General features: G+C 36.3%; 2 protein-coding genes across 3 annotated transcripts; one reads left to right on the forward strand and one right to left on the reverse strand.

Moving 5' to 3' along the window:
- The first annotated feature begins 1,233 nt into the window (after positions 1–1,233).
- On the forward strand, positions 1,234–12,274 carry LOC132565621 (serine/threonine-protein phosphatase 6 regulatory ankyrin repeat subunit A-like). Of its 2 annotated transcripts, none has more exons than XM_060230267.1 (3): positions 1,234–1,292; positions 9,233–9,387; positions 10,205–12,274. In XM_060230267.1, exons 2-3 carry the CDS (start codon positions 9,234–9,236, stop codon positions 11,398–11,400), a joined length of 1,350 nt encoding a protein of 449 aa, XP_060086250.1. In that variant the 5' UTR covers positions 1,234–1,292; position 9,233; the 3' UTR covers positions 11,401–12,274. The 2 variants fall into 2 exon arrangements, with proteins under 2 accessions (XP_060086250.1, XP_060086249.1); XM_060230266.1 differs by lacking the exon at positions 1,234–1,292 and adding an exon at positions 1,327–1,406.
- LOC132565622 (KICSTOR subunit 2-like) lies at positions 11,878–25,825 on the reverse strand. Its single transcript, XM_060230268.1, has 11 exons — positions 25,725–25,825; positions 22,622–22,768; positions 20,860–21,006; positions 19,645–19,829; positions 18,958–19,095; positions 17,496–17,637; positions 15,572–15,667; positions 15,295–15,389; positions 14,821–14,983; positions 14,180–14,281; positions 11,878–12,977 (listed from the first exon to the last, which is right to left on the reverse strand). Exons 2-11 carry the CDS (start codon positions 22,745–22,747, stop codon positions 12,801–12,803), a joined length of 1,371 nt encoding a protein of 456 aa, XP_060086251.1. The 5' UTR covers positions 22,748–22,768; positions 25,725–25,825; the 3' UTR covers positions 11,878–12,800.
- Between the last annotated feature and the right edge of the window lie 240 nt (positions 25,826–26,065).

The following is a 26,065-nucleotide window of genomic DNA, read 5'->3' on the forward strand; positions in this document are numbered from 1 at the left end:
AGACATACCAAATACAACTCTACCAAGCATCATTATAGATGGAAATCTATAGATATACCATTGAATTTTGTATAAAAAAGAATGGAGGCCTCAAATGACCAGGTAACCCATAGACACGCGCCTGCACGAAACATTATTATGAAAGCTTTATTATAGGAGGGAAATCCTTTAGGGTCTTACACTATTACTGAGACAACTCGAACATCTTAAGAATACGCTAATACACATTTAGTTTCAGTCCCTGTCACCTCAACATTTCATGTCTGACCTCGAATTTCTCTAGCAGAAATTCTGGAAACATTTTCAAAATTATAAGCTTTGTTAAGTTTCACATTTCACAAAATTTGTATAAAATTGTTCCAAAGACTTACGAGCTATAGGACATTACACAAATGTATATATATACTAACACATGTCCTGATAAAGTGACAAAGAATATTAAAAATAAATAAATTCATAAATATATGCAGGTCTACAAATGACCGACGATATTTCTGTTTACTAGTAGTCACATTGAAATTGGTTTCCATGTTTAGGAGAACCCTGGACAAGATCCCTGTAAACATAGGTCTTATTTGGTTACCATGACAACCAAACATTTGGAGGTTTAAAAAAAATAGAACCTTCAAAATCCTTTTATTTCATCATTGTCTTCTTATGAACGGTTCTGTAAAACCGGATGTGTCTAATTACAGGCCTTGATTAGTGACACTGCGGCATTTTACACGGTAATGATGATCCATTAAAATTAATCTTAAGGTCTGTAAAGCCATAAGCTTCTAAACCAAAATCTATGTATAGTGATCTGGTAACCATGACAAACTAAAATTTCTGCCTTAAAGATCATGCATGCTCAACTACAAACGGTCTCTTACGAGGAGTTGACCAGACAAGTTGTCCTGGCAAAATGTTCACACAAAAGCCTGTGTTAAATGAGCTTGTTACAATCAGAACCAACATTTCTGCTATGGAAAACCTGCCTGCACATATGTAATTAGCCTACATTTTTGTGTCAGGAAAAGATCATTTAGATATTAGTTTTAATTTTTGTCACAATATTACTGGCACTAAATTGTTCAAGAGTGTAGATATAAAGTCATCTAAAAAACAATAAGCAAAATTGTCCTATATATCGATTTGCCCACAATTTATATGACAAAAATGAGTCGTTCTTTCATCATCAAAATTACTGTAACAAAAAAGTATTTTCTCATAGACGAAGGGGGGTAACTCTCAGACGTGTGACCACTCGCTGCCAAATTAGGAGATCGAACAACGCATCTTTTTTGCATGTAAGTATGGATGTTGCTCATATTCTTCGTTTAACGGTGATGGTAGTCGGTGTATTCTTTGTCTACATCAGGTGAAAACTAACCATGAATGGTGTTAGAGAGTCGCGAATCCAAGTAATGTCAACAACGGTCTCTCAGCATGTCTAAAATTAGGCCACAACGAAACCGGCGCAATATCTTAATTACATTTACAGTAGCTTGAGTAGGTCTAATATTGTAGTGTCGGTAGCAGGCCTGAAATATACTATATATAGTATATCAGAAAGTGTCTAAGATAATCTCTACGATGTTCTACAGGTGTTTGATGAAGCCTGCGTGCATGGTCGAACAGACGAAAGGAGGAACTCAAACTTGAAAAAACTGGGGCTTGTGCAAGACTATTGAATGTATGTAGCCTTGCTGAAGTCCGAGTATTAGAATAATTCTGAAAGAGCAAGAAAGAACGAAGATGTCATCTTTCTCTTATAGAAATGTTTTCAGCGGTAATCAGACATCATTAAGTCAGTTTGCTTGATATTTTTATGTACACAGGTACAGGTAAAACCAACAGGTAGACCATTCACCTGTAGACGAAATCCTGGTATCATGTGTTCAGGGCCTAGTGCACTTGTCTTTCACCTGTAGTCTATTTCTTGTGTACTGCAAGTGAACTCGGTGTAAAGCTTAGTCTACACTGAACTTAACTATACTGTACAGAAATGAATAACCACAGGGATTGGATGCTCTATAGGTGAAACACAGCCATTACACTACTAAAACAGCAGAACTTGTATATAAGTATTTTTTTATACATAATTGCTGCTATTTCTAGTAGTGTGATAACATTAATATTTCCACTTCATGTGGTTAAGGAGGACCCTGGATTTAATGGCACTGAACTAGGATGACTTGTAATTAGAGGTTCCACAGGTAATGGTACAGGATGATAACTAAATTGGGATTGATGGTCCTTGTTGATGACTTGACGATTGGTTATAATGGGGCAGAAAGGTTATTGAATATTATAAATTTTTAATGTGCTGTAAATGGCACTGCATGATGGGGGGATTGAGGCGTAATTATCCTTGATGTTGAACATAAATAGGGTTTAATATAATGATCCTGGATAATGAATGAAAATGTGAAGTTAATGACCCTGGATGGTGATTGTTAATGTGGAGTTAATGACCCTGGATTGTGATTGTTAATGTGGAGTTAATGACCCTGGATTGTGATTGGTAATGTGGAGTTAATGACCCTGAATGATGGTTGTTAATGTGGAGTTAATGACCCTGGACATTGATTGTTAATGTGGAGTTAATGACCCTGGATGGTGATTGTTAATGTGGAGTTAATGACCCTAGATGGTGATTGTTAATGTGGAGTTAATGACCATGGATGATGGTTGTTAATGTGGAGTTAATGACCCTGGATGATGGTTGTTAATGTGGAGTTAATGACCCTGGATTGTGATTGTTAATGTGGAGTTAATGACCCTGGATGGTGATTGTTAATGTGGAGTTAATGACCCTGGATGATGGTTGTTAATGTGGAGTTAATGACCCTGGATTGTGATTGTTAATGTAGAGTTAATGACCCTGGATGATGGTTGTTAATGTGGAGTTAATGACCCTGGACATTGATTGTTAATGTGGAGTTAATGACCCTGGATGGTGATTGTTAATGTGGAGTTAATGACCCTGGATGATGGTTGTTAATGTGGAGTTAATGACCCTGGATGATGATTGTTAATGTGGAGTTAATGACCCTGGATGGTGATTGTTAATGTGGAGTTAATGACCCTGGATTGTGATTGTTAATGTGGAGTTAATGACCCTGGATGATGGTTGTTAATGTGGAGTTAATGACCCTGGACATTGATTGTTAATGTGAAGTTAATGACCCAGGATGGTGATTGTTAATGTTTAGTTAATGACCCTGGATGGTGATTGTTAATGTGGAGTTAATGACCCTGGATAATGGTTGTTAATATGGAGCTAATGACCCTGGATGATGGTTGTTAATGTGGAGTTAATGACCCTGGATTGTGATTGTTAATGTGGAGTTAATGACCCTGGATGGTGATTGTTAATGTGGAGTTAATGACCCTGGATGATGGTTGTTAATGTGGAGTTAATGACCCTGGATTGTGATTGTTAATGTGGAGTTAATGACCCTGGATGATGGTTGTTAATGTGGAGTTAATGACCCTGGACATTGATTGTTAATGTGGAGTTAATGACCCTGGATGGTGATTGTTAATGTGGAGTTAATGACCCTGGATGATGGTTGTTAAGGTGGAGTTAATGACCTTGGATGGTGATTGTTAATGTGGAGTTAATGACCCTGAATGATGGTTGTTAATGTGGAGTTAATGACCCTGGATGGTGATTGTTATTGTGGAGTTAATGACCCTGGATGGTGATTGTTAATGTGGAATTAATGATCCTGGATGGTGATTGGTGATGTGGAGTTAATGACCCTGGACATTGATTGTTAATGTGGAGTTAATGACCCTGGATGGTGATTGTTAATGTGGAGTTAATGACCCTGGATGATGGTTGTTAATGTGGAGTTAATGACCCTGGATTGTGATTGTTAATGTGGAGTTAATGACCCTGGATGATGGTTGTTAATGTGGAGTTAATGACCCTGGACATTGATTGTTAATGTGGAGTTAATGACCCTGGATGGTGATTGTTAATGTGGAGTTAATGACCCTGGATGATGGTTGTTAATTTGGAGTTAATGACCCTGGATTGTGATTGTTAATGTGGAGTTAATGACCCTGGATGGTGATTGTTAATGTGGAGTTAATGACCCTGGATGATGGTTGTTAATGTGGAGTTAATGACCCTGGATGATGGTTGTTAATGTGGAGTTAATGACCCTGGATTGTGATTGTTAATGTGGAGTTAATGACCCTGGATGGTGATTGTTAATGTGGAGTTAATGACCCTGGATGATGGTTGTTAATGTGGAGTTAATGACCCTGGATTGTGATTGTTAATGTGGAGTTAATGACCCTGGATGATGGTTATTAATGTGGAGTTAATGACCCTGGTCATTGATTGTTAATGTGGAGTTAATGACCCTGGATGGTGATTGTTAATGTGGAGTTAATGACCCTGGATGATGGTTGTTAATGTGGAGTTAATGACCCTGGATGATGGTTGTTAATGTGGAGTTAATGACCCTGGATTGTGATTGTTAATGTGGAGTTAATGACCCTGGATGGTGATTGTTAATGTGGAGTTAATGACCCTGGATGATGGTTGTTAATGTGGAGTTAATGACCCTGGATTGTGATTGTTAATGTGGAGTTAATGACCCTGGATGATGGTTGTTAATGTGGAGTTAATGACCCTGGACATTGATTGTTAATGTGGAGTTAATGACCCTGGATGGTGATTGTTAATGTGGAGTTAATGACCCTGGATGATGGTTGTTAATGTGGAGTTAATGACCCTGGATTGTGATTGTTAATGTAGAGTTAATGACCCTGGATGGTGATTGTTAATGTGGAGTTAATGACCCTGGATGATAGTTGTTAAGGTGGAGTTAATGACCTTGGATGGTGATTGTTAATGTGGAGTTAATGACCCTGAATGATGGTTGTTAATGTGGAGTTAATGACCCTGGATGGTGATTGTTAATGTGGAGTTAATGACCCTGGATAATGATTGTTAATGTGGAATTAATGATCCTGGATGGTGATTGGTGATGTGGAGTTAATGACTGTCGACATTGATTGTTAATGTGGAGTTAATGACCCTGGATTGTGATTGTTAATGTGGAGTTAATGACCCTTGATGATGGTTGTTAATGTGGAGTTAATGACCCTGGATTGTGATTGTTAATGTGGAGTTAATGACCCTGGATGATGGTTGTTAATGTGGAGTTAATGACCCTGGATGGTGATTGTTAATGTGGAGTTAATGACCCTGGATGATGGTTGTTAATGTGGAGTTAATGACCCTGGATGGTGATTGTTAATGTGGAGTTAATGACCCTGGATGGTGATTGGTGATGTGGAGTTAATGACCCTGGATGGTGATTGTTAATGTGGAGTTAATGACCCTGGATAATGGTTGTTAATATGGAGCTAATGACCCTGGATGATGGTTGTTAATGTGGAGTTAATGACCCTGGATTGTGATTGTTAATGTGGAGTTAATGACCCTGGATGGTGATTGTTAATGTGGAGTTAATGACCCTGGATGATGGTTGTTAATGTGGAGTTAATGACCCTGGATTGTGATTGTTAATGTGGAGTTAATGACCCTGGATGATGGTTGTTAATGTGGAGTTAATGACCCTGGACATTGATTGTTAATGTGGAGTTAATGACCCTGGATGGTGATTGTTAATGTGGAGTTAATGACCCTGGATGATGGTTGTTAAGGTGGAGTTAATGACCTTGGATGGTGATTGTTAATGTGGAGTTAATGACCCTGAATGATGGTTGTTAATGTGGAGTTAATGACCCTGGATGGTGATTGTTAATGTGGAGTTAATGACCCTGGATGGTGATTGTTAATGTGGAATTAATGATCCTGGATGGTGATTGGTGATGTGGAGTTAATGACCCTGGACATTGATTGTTAATGTGGAGTTAATGACCCTGGATGGTGATTGTTAATGTGGAGTTAATGACCCTGGATGATGGTTGTTAATGTGGAGTTAATGACCCTGGATTGTGATTGTTAATGTGGAGTTAATGACCCTGGATGATGGTTGTTAATGTGGAGTTAATGACCCTGGACATTGATTGTTAATGTGGAGTTAATGACCCTGGATGGTGATTGTTAATGTGGAGTTAATGACCCTGGATGATGGTTGTTAATTTGGAGTTAATGACCCTGGATTGTGCTTGTTAATGTGGAGTTAATGACCCTGGATGGGGATTGTTAATGTGGAGTTAATGACCCTGGATGATGGTTGTTAATGTGGAGTTAATGACCCTGGATGATGGTTGTTAATGTGGAGTTAATGACCCTGGATTGTGATTGTTAATGTGGAGTTAATGACCCTGGATGGTGATTGTTAATGTGGAGTTAATGACCCTGGATGATGGTTGTTAATGTGGAGTTAATGACCCTGGATTGTGATTGTTAATGTGGAGTTAATGACCCTGGACATTGATTGTTAATGTGGAGTTAATGACCCTGGATGGTGATTGTTAATGTGGAGTAAATGACCCTGGATGGTGATTGTTAATGTGGAGTTAATGACCCTGGATGATGGTTGTTAATGTGGAGTTAATGACCCTGGATGATGGTTGTTAATGTGGAGTTAATGACCCTGGATTGTGATTGTTAATGTGGAGTTAATGACCCTGGATGGTGATTGTTAATGTGGAGTTAATGACCCTGGATGATGGTTGTTAATGTGGAGTTAATGACCCTGGATTGTGATTGTTAATGTGGAGTTAATGACCCTGGATGATGGTTGTTAATGTGGAGTTAATGACCCTGGACATTGATTGTTAATGTGGAGTTAATGACCCTGGATGGTGATTGTTAATGTGGAGTTAATGACCCTGGATGATGGTTGTTAATGTGGAGTTAATGACCCTGGATTGTGATTGTTAATGTAGAGTTAATGACCCTGGATGGTGATTGTTAATGTGGAGTTAATGACCCTGGATGATAGTTGTTAAGGTGGAGTTAATGACCTTGGATGGTGATTGTTAATGTGGAGTTAATGACCCTGAATGATGGTTGTTAATGTGGAGTTAATGACCCTGGATGGTGATTGTTAATGTGGAGTTAATGACCCTGGATAATGATTGTTAATGTGGAATTAATGATCCTGGATGGTGATTGGTGATGTGGAGTTAATGACTGTCGACATTGATTGTTAATGTGGAGTTAATGACCCTGGATTGATTGTTAATGTGGAGTTAATGACCCTTGATGACCCTGGATTGTGATTGTTAATGTGGAGTTAATGACCCTGGATGATGGTTGTTAATGTGGAGTTAATGACCCTGGATGGTGATTGTTAATGTGGAGTTAATGACCCTGGATGATGGTTGTTAATGTGGAGTTAATGACCCTGGATGGTGATTGTTAATGTGGAGTTAATGACCCTGGATGGTGATTGGTGATGTGGAGTTAATGACCCTGGATATTGATTGTTAATGTGGAGTTAATGACCCTGGATGGTGATTGATAATGTAAAGTTAATGACCCTGGATAGTGGTTGTTAATGTGGAGTTAATGACCCTGGATTGTGATTGTTAATGTGGAGTTAATGACCCTGGATGATGGTTGTTAATGTGGAGTTAATGACCCTGGATGGTGATTGTTAATGTGGAGTAAATGACCCTGGATGGTGATTGCTAATGTGGAGTTAATGACCCTGGATGATGGTTGTTAATGTGGAGTTAATGACCCTGGATGATGGTTGTTAATGTGGAGTTAATGACCCTGGATTGTGATTGTTAATGTGGAGTTAATGACCCTGGATGGTGATTGTTAATGTGGAGTTAATGACCCTGGATGATGGTTGTTAATGTGGAGTTAATGACCCTGGATGATGGTTGTTAATGTGGAGTTAATGACCCTGGACATTGATTGTTAATGTGGAGTTAATGACCCTGGATGGTGATTGTTAATGTGGAGTTAATGACCCTGGATGATGGTTGTTAATGTGGAGTTAATGACCCTGGATTGTGATTGTTAATGTAGAGTTAATGACCCTGGATGGTGATTGTTAATGTGGAGTTAATGACCCTGGATGATGATTGTTAATGTGGAGTTAATGACCCTGAATGATGGTTGTTAATGTGGAGTTAATGACCCTGGATGGTGATTGTTAATGTGGAGTTAATGACCCTGGATAATGATTGTTAATGTGGAATTAATGATCCTGGATGGTGATTGGTGATGTGGAGTTAATGACTGTGGACATTGATTGTTAATGTGGAGTTAATGACCCTGGATGGTGATTGTTAATGTGGAGTTAATGACCCTGGATGATGGTTGTTAATGTGGAGTTAATGACCCTGGATTGTGATTGTTAATGTGGAGTTAATGACCCTGGATGATGGTTGTTAATGTGGAGTTAATGACCCTGGATGGTGATTGTTAATGTGGAGTTAATGACCCTGGATGATGGTTGTTAATGTGGAGTTAATGACCCTGGATGGTGATTGTTAATGTGGAGTTAATGACCCTGGATGGTGATTGGTGATGTGGAGTTAATGACCCTGGATATTGATTGTTAATGTGGAGTTAATGACCCTGGATTGTGATTGGTGATGTGGAGTTAATGACCCTGGATGATGGTTGTTAATGTGGAGTTAATGACCCTGGACATTGATTGTTAATGTGGAGTTAATGACCCTGGATGGTGGTTGTTAATGTGGAGTTAATAACCCTGGATGGTGATTGTTAATGTGGAGTTAATGACCCTGGATTGTGATTGTTGATGTGGAGTTAATGACCCTGGATGATGATTGTTAATGTGGAGTTAATGACCCCGGATGATGGTTGTTAATGTGGAGTTAATGATCCTGGATTGTGATTGTTAATGTTGAGTTAATGATCCTGGATGATGATGGTTAATGTGGAGTCAACGATCCTGGATGATGATTGTTAATGTGGAGTTAATGACCCTGGATTGTGATTGTTAATGTGGAGTTAATGACCCTGGATGATGATGGTTAATGTGGAGTTAATGACCCTGGATGGCGATTGTTAATGTGGAGTTAATGACCCTGGATGGTGATTGTTAATATGGAGTTAATGACCCTGGATGGCGATTGTTAATGTGGAGTTAATGACCCTGGATGGTGATTGTTAATATGGAGTTAATGACCCTGGATGGCGATTGTTAATGTGGAGTTAATGACCCTGGATGGTGATTGTTAATGTGGAGTTAATGACTTGATTAATACATTTGTGCTTGAGTTAGCGACATCCTCAGTTATGTTTATGTTCAATATCTTTCAGAATGACTTCAGATGGATTTAGACCTACAAGTAGTGATGCACAGTCTTCTGTCCCATCAGCTCCTCCTCTCCGCCAACTCCCACTGCCTTCCCAAACTGAAAGTTCTATGACCTACGGGAGCAGGGTTTTCGGACCTTCAGATATGGAACAAGCAAGTGAGTATTCCAATTTTCAGCCACTGGTACTCACAATCTTTGTGTTGTGTTTAGCCACATGAACATGTCATAGTATGATTAAAAAGCAGTTGATAATGCAGCAAAACCCAGTTACTTGTTATGATGATGTTGGTGACACATAGAAATATTACAATATTAAATGTCCTTAATCAAAGGATATACATGTAAATTTTGTTTGAATAGCCTTTGATTCATCGGGGCTTAATATCATACTTTGAAATATATGTATAACTTCTAAAGAACCAATTATCTGACACTATGCCTGTAGGTAAATAGCCCTGCCTTGTATAATTGCCCAGAAATGATTTATCAATAACATATTCTAAATTGTGTTACTGGGCCTAATCAATTTGGAAATATGTAGCTTACAGCTTGCTGGGTTTCTGAGTATTCAAACTCACAGATGCCAGTTGTGATTTATTTTTTTTCTCAAAATGAAATTAAAAAAGCACTGTTGTACCTAATACATGTATAGATTAGGCATTAGCTTAGGGTGAAACATACAAATTGTTCCTTTGAGTAACAACAAGCTGAGGTCCTATGAAAATTTTAATATGGTTCTTTGAAATAATCAGTTGAAAAATTACTACTGTTTTTTTATGTATGACAGGTAAATTTTTATGTATGACAGGTAAATTTTTATGTATGACAGGTAAATTTTTATGTATGACAGGTAAATTTTTATGTATGACAGGTAAATTTTTATGCATCAAACTAATGAGTTTATCAACAGATGATAAAAATCCTTTTTCCCCTTATATGCATATACACATAATATACTGGTTCTGTATTTCAGCAAAGATGCGTCAAAAAGAGATGCAGTTCAAGATTGTTGGTGCTATAGAGCAACAAGATGTAAGTCTACTGACTTCACTCATCAACGGAGGCGTCAACCTGGACGCTGTCATTCTGTACGCAAAGACACCTCTTACGTATGCTCTGGAATTAGGTCACAACGACATAGCTTGTCGTCTCATATGTGCCGGATGTGATGTTGAAAAATTTGTGGAATCTAGCATGGGGTTGAAACCTATACATTTTGCTGTGCGAAGGAAGTGTAACAATGCACTGAAAGAATTGATAGCACATGGAGTTGATGTTAATGGAACTGACTCAGGAAAAACAACCGCATTGCATTACGCTTGTTATCTGGGGTTTGAAAATACAGTAAACATTTTGCTTTCAAACAATGCAGACATTGCTTATAGTGACAGTTGTGGGCGAACACCTTTGCACCGTGCAATAGAACAAGAGCATCAAAACATTGCCGAGAATCTGATCAAACATGGTGCATCTGTAAATTGTCAGGATGTATATGGATGGCCACCATTGTTTCAGTCTATCATCTTCAATTCCAGGAGGATGGTAGAATTTCTAATTGAACAGAACTGTGATTTGAGTATTAGTGATTGTCATGGAAACACAGCCTTACACCTCGCCTGTGACAGATGCTCTCCAAACAGTACAAAAATTCTTGTATCAACCTCTGTTGAATACCAGAAACGAAAAAAGAAAATTCCAACAGAAGAATTAACTCATCTTTTGATTGGTCAGAACTCTAAACCGTGTCATTCAATGATCCAATTATTAGTCAATGCAGGAGCTTGTATAAACATGAGAAACAGAGCACACGAGACTCCCATGTATTTGTCAGCGTTCTGCCAAGACTTCATTCTCACTGATTACTTGTACTTGGCTGGAGGCATGGTTAACAGACAATGGTTGCAGCTATGTGATGATGTACACCTTGTAAGACGTGGCAATGATGTCTATGCCCCACAACGCCACCAGTTTGAACCTTTGTTTGAACAGCAGTTCAGTCTGTCTCATCAGTGTCGAGCTTGTATTCGAATGACGCTTGGTCAAACCAAAAACATACGAAACGCCATTACCAAGTTACCTGCACCACCAAAGTTAAAAGTCTATATTGATGCATGTGAATTGATGATGGAAATGGTCAGCAAAAAGGACATGCAAGCAAGTGTTTCATAGTGTTAATGTCAGATGGCAAATTGTCCTAGAGAATGAAACTGTTAATCATTTGCTGTAGATTTCCCCGAATTTTTATACGCCATTTTGACCATCATACCGACGGAATGTTTATCAGAAACACTGAATATAAACATACCAACTAAAATGAATATTTATATGAACCATCTGATGTTGTCAGTTTCATGCTAATCATCTGTATAGTTAGAATTAAATTTCCAAAGTTCCAGGACAGCAGCAACACATTGTTAAAATCTCTTCCTACCAGCCTGAATCAGAGTGTTTTTCCCTTGTGAAGATTGGGTTGGGAAAGACAGCTAGTGTGTTATCATATAACGCTACTCACAATATGTTTCGTCATCATTTTATGTAGCGAAACAAATGGATATGTCACAGATTTTGACACACGTTTCATTGGAAATAGACAATGGCTGGATGTAAAGGTTTCACAACAGCTTACAATTTGTTACTGTTTTTCTAAGTTTGTGAGAAAAAGATTCAAACATGCGTTGTTCAATGGACCGGGATACCCCCTGGAACCCTTGTGCAAGAGTTTGACTGGTCAGCACAAGGCAACCCTTTTGGCACTGTCTTTGCATTAAAATGTAAATCCACATGTGTAGGCAGTTAGTGTTCAAAACCCGTGCAAAAATGACATGCTTTGCTCAGACACTTAAACATTTCAGCAATCATGAACATAATTTTCACAACTACCAGATCTATGTGTTGATATTGAGTAAGTACTTTTATTACACCTAGAATTCCTTTCCTGTGTCCATGAGGATAACTACACATTATTGTACCTGAGCAGTTTGTATGAAAAATAGCAATCATAACTTAACTCTTTAAATAAATGACACAACAGACTAATTTTTAAGATTGACATTGAGACCTTTTGAAAAAAAAAATGAAACGCCTCAAAACAGGGGAAAAGCCTAATTCTTCATCACTGCTGTTCAAGTTAACATTTGGTACAATCACTTTATCATAGTTGTCATTACGTAAGAGTGGTTTAAAGATTGCCCCCCCCCTCCCCTGTATTTCACCTTCTTGACCCAAAGGAACATATACAACCTTTGCCAATGGATGTGTTCCCATAACTCACTTGTTTACTAGACTGGTCAAACTCCTGGTATTTTAACAAAAGAAGAAAGATTTTATTTCCATACCCTTCTCCTCCCTCTGGTCTTCATTTTCATATAAAATCAGTTTAATTATGTATCTTAATAACACTTGTTTAGATTCTGTCAAATCTTAGGAGTCAACAAAGACATTCTATACAGCTAACATGGAAGACAAATTAGCATATGGCAACAGAAGAAATGGTTTCTCAAAGTCCAGGTTTCCATAACATTTAACTCAGTCAATTATTTGTGAAACAGGACCAAATTGTGTTTAAATATTCAACCCCGCACTCCTGGTTTCAGAGCTGTAAAAAGTCTTGCACAATTTAGATTTGTCCGCAGATCTGCCATAAAATTATTAACAAAAGTGTCTTTCTCCGACTTCTTGCATTCAAAGATGACAACAAACGTTATTCTCACATCAACCTGGGTTATGAAGTACGTGCTTTGGGCCGTCTGAAATGTTAAATAAAAGACATCAAATATTGATACAATAAAATCCCTTGTAAGTGGCCGAGTCTTAAATGTTAAACAACAAATATCAAACTGTGATCATACTATCAGCACAGAATGTGTTTCGTGAATAGGGAATTTCTTATTACCAACTACCATTCTGTTATTTAACTCGTGAAAAAGAATTTGTTAAACATGAAATGGATTTGAAGATTTAATGAGTTGACACTTTGGTATTGTACCCTTTATTAAGGTTTCATCAGGAAGACACTGTTCACTATATGTATATGTACACACAAGTTTGAAAACAGAGAATTGACGTCTTTGCTAAAAATCAAGATGTAATTTGTGAACCACTGCCTAGCAAATGGCTACAAATTACTCATTTCAAAATCTTCCCTACAGACCTACCTTATCATATGTACAGGTGATTTTGTCCCCCATCAATATCCCTATAGACTTACCTTATCATATATACAGGTGATTTTGTCCCCCATCAATATCCCTATAGACTTACCTTATCATATATACAGGTGATTTTGTCCCCCATCAATATCCCTATAGACCTACCTTATCATATATACAGGTGATTTTGTCCCCCATCAATATCCCTATAGACTTACCTTATCATATATACAGGTGATTTTGTCCCCCATCAATATCCCTATAGACTTACCTTATCATATATACAGGTGATTTTGTCCCCCATCAATATCCCTATAGACTTACCTTATCATATATACAGGTGATTTTGTCCCACATCAATATATCTATAGACCTACCTTATCATATATACAGGTGATTTTGTCCCACATCAATATATCTATAGACCTACCTTATCATATATACAGGTGATTTTGTCCCACATCAATATATCTATAGACCTACCTTATCATATATACAGGTGATTTTGTCCCCATCAATATCCCTATAGACCTACCTTATCATATATACAGGTGATTTTGTCCCACATCAATATATCTATAGACCTACCTTATCATATATACAGGTGATTTTGTCCCACATCAATATATCTATAGACCTATCTTATCATATATACAGGTGATTTTGTCCCCCATCAATATCCCTATAGACTTACCTTATCATATATACAGGTGATTTTGTCCCACATCAATATATCTATAGACCTACCTTATCATATATACAGGTGATTTTGTCCCACATCAATATATCTATAGACCTACCTTATCATATATACAGGTGATTTTGTCGTAGATATGGTGATCACTCATTCTATTGTTGATCAGCATCACAATGTTATGCCAATGGTTCTGCACCTGTCGATCCTGTATATTGAAAGGTCAATGTGAAGATTTTATTATTAACTAAATATTGTTTGTTAAAGATCTGAATAACTTGTTTCTAAGTAAATATGTAGCGTTGTTTGACATATTAATAGAATCGGCAAATTTTGACTTTTAACCTTTTAACCTTGACTGATGAAACCTTAAACAATTTATATTATTAGATGAAAACATGATGTTATGATACTATAGAGTAAATATGAACAAATATATTGAATACTCAGAGGTTCGGAACATTGGACAAAACAGGACAGACTGACAAACGTGCAGGTAACAAGTTATATTTCCATGGATAAAAAGGCATAAAAATCATTAGTTATGAAAACAGGGGATGTAATGCACCAAACTTATTTGGAGATAAATCATTCTAACAGTATAAAAAAATTTAAATCAGTATTTTTGACAATGTACATATAATACATGAAAGGAAACAACATCACAAAGACACAGATTCACGTGACTAAATGTAATTATTCATCAGTTATACACATTTTGTTGAAGTTTTAAAAGTCTGTACTAACCGCAGGGTATGAATATATGGCAGGAAAAGTATCGAGTCCTTTAGGTTCCTCTGTGTATTTCTTAGGAAAGTTGTAGCCTGAACCCTTACACCGATGGATCCCTTGGGTGTCGAGTACTAGTGAGACATGTGTGGCATCTGACTTACGCTGGAATGTTACAATCCTGTAACAATGCATTTTATATATAACTTAAATCTTTCTTTAAGTAAAAACCTTCAGTTTACAGCTTCATGTTAATATAATGTATATCACACCTATGACCTTGGATATGAGTCATGGTCAGTTCTATTTACAAACTTTGTTGGAGCTCATCTCTGGTACCTATCAGTCAAACACTGTGACTCTACACAAGCTGCTTCCTTAGAAGAAGTAGCTTAAAAAACTTAGTGGGCAAGGTGAGTTAAAAAATACTGTGTAAGAAGGTGATTTGGAACATTACCATCTTGCGTCCAAGTTCTATTTCTAGGATCTTACTTGCTGACAAAATCGTCAGAGAGTCTGGCAGTCACTGTTTTCATCTCACTGGAGTGTACTTGTTTCTGGAGGAGGTCGTAGAAGTATAGACTAAACTGTAACAGATCATTCAACAATTGTGAATCAAATTTATCTCAAGTAAAAGAAAGTTGTTAAGTATACAATACTCATTCACAAAGTAATTACTGATAATTGTTTTTAAATCTTTAAAAAAGTTGGTCAGTACAGTACTAACTGTACTTGACAATCCAGTTGTGGAGTGAAATGTTACACTTACCTTAGACAACAGCACCTGTTTGTATTTGACAATCCAGTTGTAGAGTGCTGGCCAGGGGTTATGTTTACTGGAACCACCAAAGGCTGATTTCTTAACCTAGAAAGGAAAATGGCTGAAGACTGAGACAGCTTCATATTGGGTATATTTGTAATATCAAGAAATTATTTGTCAACAAGGAACGTCTATGAATGCATGTTGCATCAAACACAGTATTCGGTAAAGTCTAAATAGAAAAAATCAACATTTTTGTAAAGTGATGTTGACAATAACGCAACCGCTTCACTTTGAAATATACATCCTTGTTTTAATAGTTTGATGAGAAACTGTTATAAATAATTTTATCAAATCCAGTATCTGGTAAAATTTGAATATCAGAAAGATGACATTCTTTATTTAAGTAGAAGACCTTACATTAGTGTTAATGTAATTGGAAATTTGTTAAACAATTTAGGCGAGTGACCTATCAAATTATTTTATAAGTTTAATATGTTCCAAATTACATTGACAACAGTGTATGATTCTATTTATCATATGACCTGTCTGTCATAAAAATAGAAAATAAGAAGCCTAAGAGCCTTAATGGTCACCTGAGTCACAATGGTTCTTGTAACATGTCAGTCATCTGATTCACAGAGGTTCTTGTAACATGTCAATTTGACCCACTTTTTGCCCCATCAAACAGCCCCTGGGGGTCAGCTGAGGTCAATATGTGCATCTCATAAAACTGTCATCTTAAACATAAACTTAAATATATCCAGCTTTTACCTATTGAACAATATAAAATAAACAAATAATTTTCAAAAATTTGATTTTCCTATATAAAATATAGTAAATTGTACCCACTCCCCTAGGGATAATGCGATACCCTGTGGTCATGAAATTTACAATTTTGATAAAGCATCTGAAGGCCTTTCCATCCACAAAGAGTACTTGATTCTACCATACCTGGGATTTGAGAAGATGAGTTTTGAAGTTTCTATCAATTTGATTCTTTTTGTCCCTGCCCCTAAGGCCCCTTTCGGTGCACCTTTAAACATGGAAGATTTTTGTAAAAATTTCCTTTAAATTGGTTCAGGAGTTTTCCAAAAGAAGTAGAAAATGATAATGACGCCCAACACCAAGGGGATCATAACTCTTTATTTTGACTTATTTCAATGCCGACAATATGCTTTTCACTATTGAGACAATCATTTGACAACAAACGACAAGACACAAGTTGCCTTAAAATCTGTCAATGTTTAAATATAACCAAATGGTGAACTCAATACCAATATAGCTCTGATAATGATAAATTCTCGACTCTCACTGAGGAACTTTAAAATTCCTGAAGTCAGTCTTGGTGACATATTTTCATGTAACAATAGTGTTCTCCTTTTAATTATCCAATAGGATAATAATAACAACCATTAACTGTATTTTCATAGTGACAGAGGGTACCGCAAGATTTATTGCCACACCATTTAATATTTAACAGAAACATGTATTGTTCTTCATAAGCATGTGCAACTTGCTTACATTTGAAAACGACTTCAATTATTAAATACTGGTTTGCATTGAACACGAAATTATCAAATTTCATTTCAATTGATTAATATTATTAAAGTTCTTCTAACAAAGCTTAATAAGCTTACAGGAAAAAATCCTTGCACCTACGAAAAACTAAAAATTGTGTGTGTACCGCGCTACCCGAGTCGCCTGAATGACGGACCCGAGTACCAGGACACATGTATTAGCACAACCAAAACGTGCTTATACCCAACACGCCACCTATTGAAAAACATACCACGGAGAAATTAATTTCATCCTTATTCCCCAGTCAAACGGATGAAATTATATCGCCACACACATCATTACAAGATACCCAAGAGTAGTCTTAGAACTTTACATGTTTGGCATAAAAATAGGTCAGTGACCATCACATTACCTCCTTAATCTGATGAGCACTGGCCCCCCAGCTGGTCAATTTACTGTGAGCCTGATGTAGCTGAAGGAGAGATGGCAGGAACTGCAGCTCAGTCATCAACACCTGTGCCTGAAGCAGGTGTGACATAATTTCACACTCATAGCTGGAAAAGCAAATTAAACCAATCACATAACTATATATACACAGAGAAACTTTATTCCTAGTGTAAAGTTGAATACTGCACCACTAATAGCCTCAGGGAATGTCACCTTTCAAAGGTAGACAAACGCTTGTATTAACCTAAAAATGGTGATACTTGCTTTGTTTTATGATGCACCATTTCAGATTTCAATATGATAACTACAATTAAATGTAAAAATGAGTCTAGGTTATCAATTTGTAGTGATATAGCTGTCGCCTCCCATCATGGAAATCTCCATTTACTATTTTTAGTCCAGGTTATTCATTTGTAATGATAACCTCCCATCAGGGAAATTCCCAGTTACTATTTTTAGTCCAGGTTATTCATTTTCAATGATAACCTCCCATCAGGGAAATCCCCAGTTACTATTTTTAGTCCAGGTTATTCATTTGCAATGATAACCTCCCATCAGGGAAATCCCCAGTTACTGTTTTCAGTTCAGGTTATCAATTTGTGAAGATAACCTCCCATCAGGGAAATCCCCAGTTACTATTTTTAGTCTAGGTTATCAATATACAATGATATCCTCTTGTAAAGGAATTCACCAGTTTCAGGGTAACATTTCCTGTTGGAGATATTTCAGCCAATCACAGCAGAGTGATGTTCTTAGTCATATTATAATAATTTGTAATCAAAACTTAAAAAAATTAAATCATGAGATATTGTCATATTTATAAATCCTCTAAAGAAACTTCAAAGAGAAGGAGCCAACGTCAGGTATGAGTAAGTGGGTATTAAGTGGGTACTTCGCTGTGAGTATGGATACCAGAAGGTATGCAGGGCGATTAAACAAAAACTAAGAAGTATGTATGAAGAGGGTATTCCTGAAGAAGCCTCTGCGACAGAGGAGAAACTAGTCGACGAATAAAGTCAACACTCTCTTATTGGTAACGCGTGAGTATGTTGTGATTAATACCCTCTTCATACATATTTATAAATCCTTATACAGTGTACATGTTTACATGATGAAATAGAACAGACATACTGAGTATCGATAAAGTGATACACATCCCTACTGGCCGTGTAAGATATTACATTCTAATGATACATAAAGATGTTGATTTGGAAAAAATCATAATTACAATTAGCTTGTGACTGATTTTAATGGAAAAAATTGTTAGAAACCCACAAGGCGAGGATGGTGGGCTAAAAACGGTATAAATATGGTTAAGATTTACCAATAATGTTTTCGAAATCAAATAAAACAAATTTGTGCCTAGCATTTACATTTATGAGTTTATAGCTGTAAAATGAATATATAGTGATCATCATGAAACTCACAAGAATTTGGACTTGAGATGACTGAGAAGTGGATGGTGGAAGTTCCGACTGTTGGTCTGGACAATCCTTGATATGGCCACCATTAATTCAGAATAATTTATCACTTTGTACGTCCCCATTGAGCTCATCTGCTCATAACTAAACAAAGAGTCAAGGTTAACATAGCTAGAAAGCTTTCTTGGATATACACAGTAAAATACTCTCATGAATGAAACATCCACCTACAGACAGGGAGTAAGTTTTCAAGATTTTGAATTACTTTGGATTATCACTAATGATCTAAATTTTGAAATCACTATTTACTATAGTTTTTTTTTTTAATTTTCTTTGTCCAAACAATAAGACTTTAAATAAGTGCATGAATCACACCATGATTAAAGTTACTGAAAACTTTTAGCAGTATGTTCTGGAAGAAAAACTTTCAAAGCCATATACATATATAATTATAAATACAACATATGCACATACATGAACCCTAATTCTATATAGCTTTGATAGTGAAATAATTCAACAAAATAGGAACTGACACATAAAAAGTATTTCATATCTTGAAATAAATCAATTCCTCTCCAAGAGATATACTACACGATTTCCACACAAATCTTTTTTTTAATTTAGCAAGTAGGCCTATCAAAGTAATTAATGAAAACTTTAATATAATAGCTATAGTTATCAGGAAAAAGATACAACTCCATAGACTTCTGCCTGGCCAGGACAAAGTGACCAAGCTGACCACATAGGTGGGCGATCAGCTGTTCAAACTCTGCAGATGGGTGAGGAAGACCGAAATGAACAAGCTGATCTTGATTTCGCACATTTTCTTCCACTTTACGAAATTCCAGAGCTAGTGAGTGGTAAACACTCTTCAGAGTCTGAAAACAGTGATCAGCCATTCATCATACTAGTCACAATCACACATTGTAGGATGTCAGCACAGATAACAAATAAAACAGAATGTCAAATTCTCTAATACCAACATAGATGATGTTTTTCGTCTCCTTGACTCTGCCCATCGCCGTGCAGAGTGCAATCGACGTGTGGTGATTCTCAGGCGACGTGTCACTATCTAATAGTGATAATATGTATGTCTTATACCTAACTGGATACAATACCAATGATACATAACAATGACAATACTGGACCAGATCAGGGCTGATCTTCCAAAACTAGAAATTATTACATATGAATGGATTACATCAGGTCTGGTCTTCCAAAACTAGACAACAGGCCCATGGGCCTTAATGGTCATCTGACATAAAATACAAGATTTCAAATTTTGAACTTCTTTCACCTGGATTTAAGAATCAAGGCACTCAGCCACCACCTTGAAAGTGGGTTAAGGTTATTCATTTCAATAAACTTTGTAAACCTTCATCCCAGCATGCTACAGGCCAAATATCATCACCCTGGGTGTTCTGGTTATTCAGAGGATGTTTGAAGTAACAAACTTTGGTCTGTGCCATGTCATGATCATTTCACGCAAGTTTTGGCTCAATTGCACTGGTGGAAGTTGAGAAGAAGTCGAAAATGTGTTTTCAAAATGGTGGCCATCTTGGATTTCGGACCAATCCGAAATTAACAAACTTTGGTCAGGATCATGTCACGATCATTTCAGGTAAGTTTCAGCTTAATGAGACATGTAGAACTTGAGAAGAAGTTGAACAAGTTTATGACGGATGATGCCGAACAAAAGGCGATCGCAATAGGTCATCAGACCCTTTGGGTGAGATGACCTAAAAATGTTACATATGATTAGATTATATCAGGGTTGGTCTTCCAAAACTAGAAAATGTTACACACGATATGATCATTTCAGGGCCTGGCATCCAAAACCACACAGTCATGGGTGGTATTATCTGTCCTGAGTCACTCAAAAACATTAAAACTTTACAAAACACTCACATCTTTTGAACGAGTGAAGAATCCTTTGTGTTCCAGAAATGCTAGTGACATATAACCCTTCTCTGCAGTAGCAAACTGGGTGAGAGAGTACATAAATAGTCCCCAGGACGAAGCAAACGCAGCTTTATGGTTATCTTTCTCTTTATCCTGTGAAAATCAAAACAACACCCAGACAGATACAGTTATCTTTTCTGAATTTCATCAAAGTCAACAACATCAGATTGTAAACAATCAATGACATCAGATTGTAAACTATCAATGACATCAGATTGTATACACAAATAAATGACTTCTTCTAAATTAATGATTTCTGTCTGTAGAAACAAGTCAATGACATATGAAACTGTAACTTACATAAATAAATGACATTTGATTGAAAAGAAAATTCATTGACATCAAATTGTAAACACAAATCAACAGAGGGATCTAGGCACCCGCTATTGTTCTATCTTTACTTGTTCTCAAAGTGTTCGATCTTTTCCTTTTTTTGTTTCCTCTGTGTTTGCTCTTTTATTATATAAAATTTTAAAATCTTTTTTAAGAAATAGCAATAATAATCTTTCACTGCCATATCCAAGATTTTAAGCTTATCAGCTATCTTTGTTTTTCCCCATCAGTCCAAAAATCGAATAGGCACAACTAGGGACCAAGAGAAATCAGCATATGAAATTTGAAAGATCCATACAGCACTTCTCAAGGAAAAGTGGAAACAATTTTTCTTGTCAAAATCCAAGATGGTTGCCTGTCTGCCATGTTGTTTTTTTCCAGAGCAGTCTGAAAATTGGACAATGTACAACATGGACCAAGGGTCCCTAGATATATAATTTGAAAAAGATCCATCCAGTTTTTCGGTTGAAATAGCTGCCAAAATCTTACATGGCTGCCTGTTGGTCCAGTTATTTTCAGGTCAGTGTGAAAATATTACAATAGGGACCAAAGGGAAGCTATTGGTAGTATGTGAAATTTGAAAATGATCCATCTGATACTTCTCCAGAAAGAGTGATAACAAAATGCTACTGTCAAAATTCAAGAATACACAGCCGGATCAAGGGAACCAAAGGGAAGCTATTGGTCGTATGTGAAATTTGAAAATGATCCATCTGATACTTCTCCAGAAAGAGTGATAACAAAATGCTACTGTCAAAATTCAAGAATACACAGCCGGATCAAGGGTAACCTACATATGTAATTTAAAAAAAATCTATCTATTACTTCTCAAGAATTAGCGATAGCAAGTACCTATTGTTTAAGGACATGCACATGTGCATCGAAGAGTCATGAATGCAAGGATAGCCCTCCATCTGATGATGGTGACATAGAATGACATTAGTGTATTGTTAAGTTTGTGACTTGTAAATATCACTGTTGTTATCTTTGAATTTTTATTGAACTTCCTAACACTTTAATTGTATAGTATATTTTACATGAAAGATAATATCCAGACTGATGTGTTGACCAGAGCCAGCTCCCTCCTGTACACTAATGTAATTGTTTAGGTGATCATATTAAATGTACAAGAAAAAGTAAAGGCAACAAACATGTTAACGACACAATGCCTATCCATGATATCAAACAAGAATTAAACACATCAGTGACATCAAACACTTAATGACATGCAATGAACATGTCATGTAGGACATAATGTCATTATATGTACTTAAATAATTTAATTTAATCATACCACACACAGGGGTTTCCAATATTGTTAGGATTTCTAACCACAAAAATCATTCCTCTTACGTACAAGTGAACGTATACTCACCGCTAAATCACGAGCCTTTTCGTAAGAAAATTGACTAATGAGTTTAAAGAAGTTCTCAAGAAATGTTTCTTCTTTTGCCCCTAATGGGGACAGGGGTGACAGGTGCCCTAAAGTGGCCATATCCATGGTAGGTCACCACCCAAAACCCTGAAATCAAAGAAAGACAGCAAAAGCAGAAAATTTAATAATTCACTCATAACAACATTTTTCACCTGGGCAAATGTCAGTGTCAAAATAACCAATTAAATAATCCTAAGAAGCCCATGGACCATAATGGTCATAAACTTGACTTATCTAAATCAATCTTAAACTGCAAATACCCATAAAACTCTCCTGATCCCACTGTTGCAGTCCTTTAAAACCTTAATTATATAAGGCTGCATATAGAATTTCATCAAAATCTGTTCACATTTACTCAAGTTATAGTGTTCACAAGGCTCAATTTTACTAAAATGTGAAGGGCCATAACTCCGTAAATTACATCTGAATCAGTCCCATTGGCAAACTTATCTAAGATCTTATTGATAAAAAGGTTGCATATCAAGCTTTTTTAAAGTCTGGTTATATCAAGTCAAGATATTCACAAAACTGACATGGGCCATAATTCAGTAAATAATTTGGACTCAGTCCCATAATCAAATTTGTACCAAATCATTTCATCAAAATCTGTTCATATATAAATCTAATTAGATTAGGTTGTCTGTTTTTTTCAGAATCTGAGTGGCTCACAACTAGCTAAGTACTACACAAAAAGTGAGAACCATTGTACTGACCAGGCTGGTACCAGGATCTTGAATACCTTTTTTCCTATTTAGCAGATTGACAACCTTAATTTTACGTTCTTTGTTGTGTATATGACAGTCTTGTTTGGTAATCAATAGCTAAAATTAAACTCTTTCGGGAACACTTAGCTAACAATTAAAATGTAGATCCAAGGCATAAAAAACATAATATAAGTCCTACATACAGTAAATCAGATATTTTCGTTGGTCCCAATTTACATGATTTTTTAAAAAGAAATGTATCGCTTCGTAGATTGTTGATTCCATGCATCTATCTAGTCCCATAAACTTGCCTAAATTGAATTTTACAGTTTGTGGAAACAATAATTCTCAAGAACCGTAAACCTATCTACGTGTCTCTACATACAAAACAAAAGGAAAATGATGTTTACAAAAACATCTATTTAGTATAGATGATTCAACAAATCTTTTGTAACATTCAAACTATTTTTTATGAAATATTCATATATTCAAATGAAGCTTTAAAATTAATCATTTTACAATATAGTATATACTTACATTTTGATAATGTTTGATATGTGTTAAGCAAAAAGTGATTTAACAACCCATAGAATCCTAGAACATCTGGGGCTGAAGGTTTAAGAGATATCTTAGAAATAACTGCTGGCAAAGAGGTAAAGGTAGAGTGATTAAAAACACATTCTGTATACAGGTAAACAAACCATTTTGTCTTGATGATGATAGCTTGTCTAATTAAATATCATAGAATTTATGTCAAGCTAACAATTAATTTTATTTTACAGATTGATGTTTTGTTATCATGTTACTATACCAGGAAACAAAATTGATCAAAGTAAAACTTGTATAGTACAGATTAAGGTTGCCAGATTAACGGTCAAGGCCACCGTGTAAGAGGCAAAGTCAATCTTAAATGGTTTATATTGCAGAATGCAGTGCAAGCATATTGAAATAAAGTTTTTCATATTTTTCATCATATTGAAATAGTTTGTGGTTCATAAATGACACGTAAATACCTAAATACGAAGGTCAAAAGTGAAAATGGAAAGATCTCTCAGTTTTCTACATTCACACTTGATCACATATATCATAACACTTTTGAACCACAAAATCAGGAAATGATTTTTCGGGAAAACATTAAAATATCACAAAGGTTTATTTCAGTACTATTTGTTGTTATGGATCTGGTATAAATTTACAAGTTAGATTTCATGCAGTATCATTAATTGATATATTTGTTTTAATTATAGAACCTCCTGTCTATGAAAAATGCGATTTTGAGATTAGAAGCAAATGCTTTTTAAGCCAAACTACAGCGGATGAATTTGATTGGATTGTTAATTGAACTGTACGTAAGACCACAGTGTATAAAACAAAGGAATGGCAACAACTGATTAAAGAAATGGACAGCAAGAACATACAGATATCATTTAAAGTGAAACAATTAGGCCCTTTATAGATGATAGATTAGTAAAAATACTTAACATATACATTTTTGTACATACCCAAACTTTCACAGACATTTCCATCTAAACAGAGTAGACAGTCATCTAATGATTTAGGCACCAGTATGACTAGACAAAAGGGAGAAACACTGTCAGAGATGGGACATGCTGGAGTATTGGCACAGTGACTGAAACTTTGTTAATACTTAGTTGAATCATCAAAACGATTCTATGTATCATGTGACTGCACAAGTTCAATAACAATATGGTATTTGGCCAAAGTTTTATCATTGATCATGCACTGTACCTTAATTTCTGGTGCAGCGTCAGTAATCACAGCAAATGATTAGTTGAGTGGGTATAAATACTGTTTAATACAAAGTCTAGTAAGCCCTTCATTTAATGTATCCTTGCACTCAATTTCCAAGATCAATGTAAATATGAAGAAACACAATCCTCCATAACAGGATCCCGAATATTAGAGAATATTGTCGCTAACAATTCACAGCGACATATGTACATATAAAATGTATATATGTTAGATACATACAGAGGTACTATTTCTTCAGTGTCTGTGTGTAGATCTAGTTATTTCTCAATGCTCACTTTTCCCCACAAAGTGATGCAGTTTAGATTACTTAATCTCCTGTTGCCACAGGATAAGAATCTACATGTATTATAAGTCCGTATTATTGCCTAAAGGACTGATGTCATGAGGTAGGAGAAGGATGGGGGAACAGTCAGAATAGATAGGTCTGTAAACACTGTCCCCATGACCATGTATGGCCAATCCACAGGTCAAGGTATGTGTTATGATAGTCTTATAAGATGTAGTTAGTGATGAATACCTTTACATGTGTAGGGGCAAGTCGTAAGTACATTTGCATAATTACATACCTGAGGTTCGGTCAATTTCAAATACGTTTTCTTATCATTCTCCTTACTTTCGCTTTATGACAAATCTGTTCGGAACTCCTACGGGGCGAGGTATTCCGACTGTGTGCAAGCGTATGAGAGGGGGTTGAATTGGCGTACGCCGTTCCCGAATCTGGCCGCGATACCTGTACCAAGAAAGTGAAAAATAATTAATATCTCGCGAGAACAAAAATCTAATAAATCTTTTTTTTCACGTAATCCACTTAAACATTCCGGTACTGGGGGTTCTCGAGATATTAATATTCACCCACACCAAGCGTCTGGGCGATCGTGATCACGAGGTTTCGATTCGCTAATACCAG

This window comes from Ylistrum balloti, unplaced genomic scaffold, assembly GCF_031769215.1.
Source record: "Ylistrum balloti isolate Yb309-2 unplaced genomic scaffold, AGI_CSIRO_Ybal_v1 Utg369728, whole genome shotgun sequence".
In the NCBI taxonomy this organism is placed as follows: domain Eukaryota; kingdom Metazoa; phylum Mollusca; class Bivalvia; order Pectinida; family Pectinidae; genus Ylistrum; species Ylistrum balloti.

Excerpts from the sequence above, each read along its gene's own strand:
- LOC132565621 (XM_060230266.1), top strand. The coding sequence starts at position 1,381 with ATGGTGTTAGAGAGTCGCGAATCCAA. Across the intron at positions 1,407-9,232 it reads TTAGAGAGTCGCGAATCCAA|AATGACTTCAGATGGATTTA; the intron begins GTAATGTCAACA and ends AATATCTTTCAG. Across the intron at positions 9,388-10,204 it reads TTCAGATATGGAACAAGCAA|CAAAGATGCGTCAAAAAGAG; the intron begins GTGAGTATTCCA and ends TCTGTATTTCAG.
- LOC132565622 (XM_060230268.1), bottom strand. The coding sequence starts at position 22,747 with ATGGATATGGCCACTTTAGGGCACCTGTCACCCCTGTCCCCATTAGGG. Across the intron at positions 17,638-18,957 it reads CATCTCAAGTCCAAATTCTT|CTATGAGTGTGAAATTATGT; the intron begins GTGAGTTTCATG and ends TTGCTTTTCCAG. Across the intron at positions 12,978-14,179 it reads TCACCTGTATATATGATAAG|ACGGCCCAAAGCACGTACTT; the intron begins GTAGGTCTATAG and ends TTAACATTTCAG.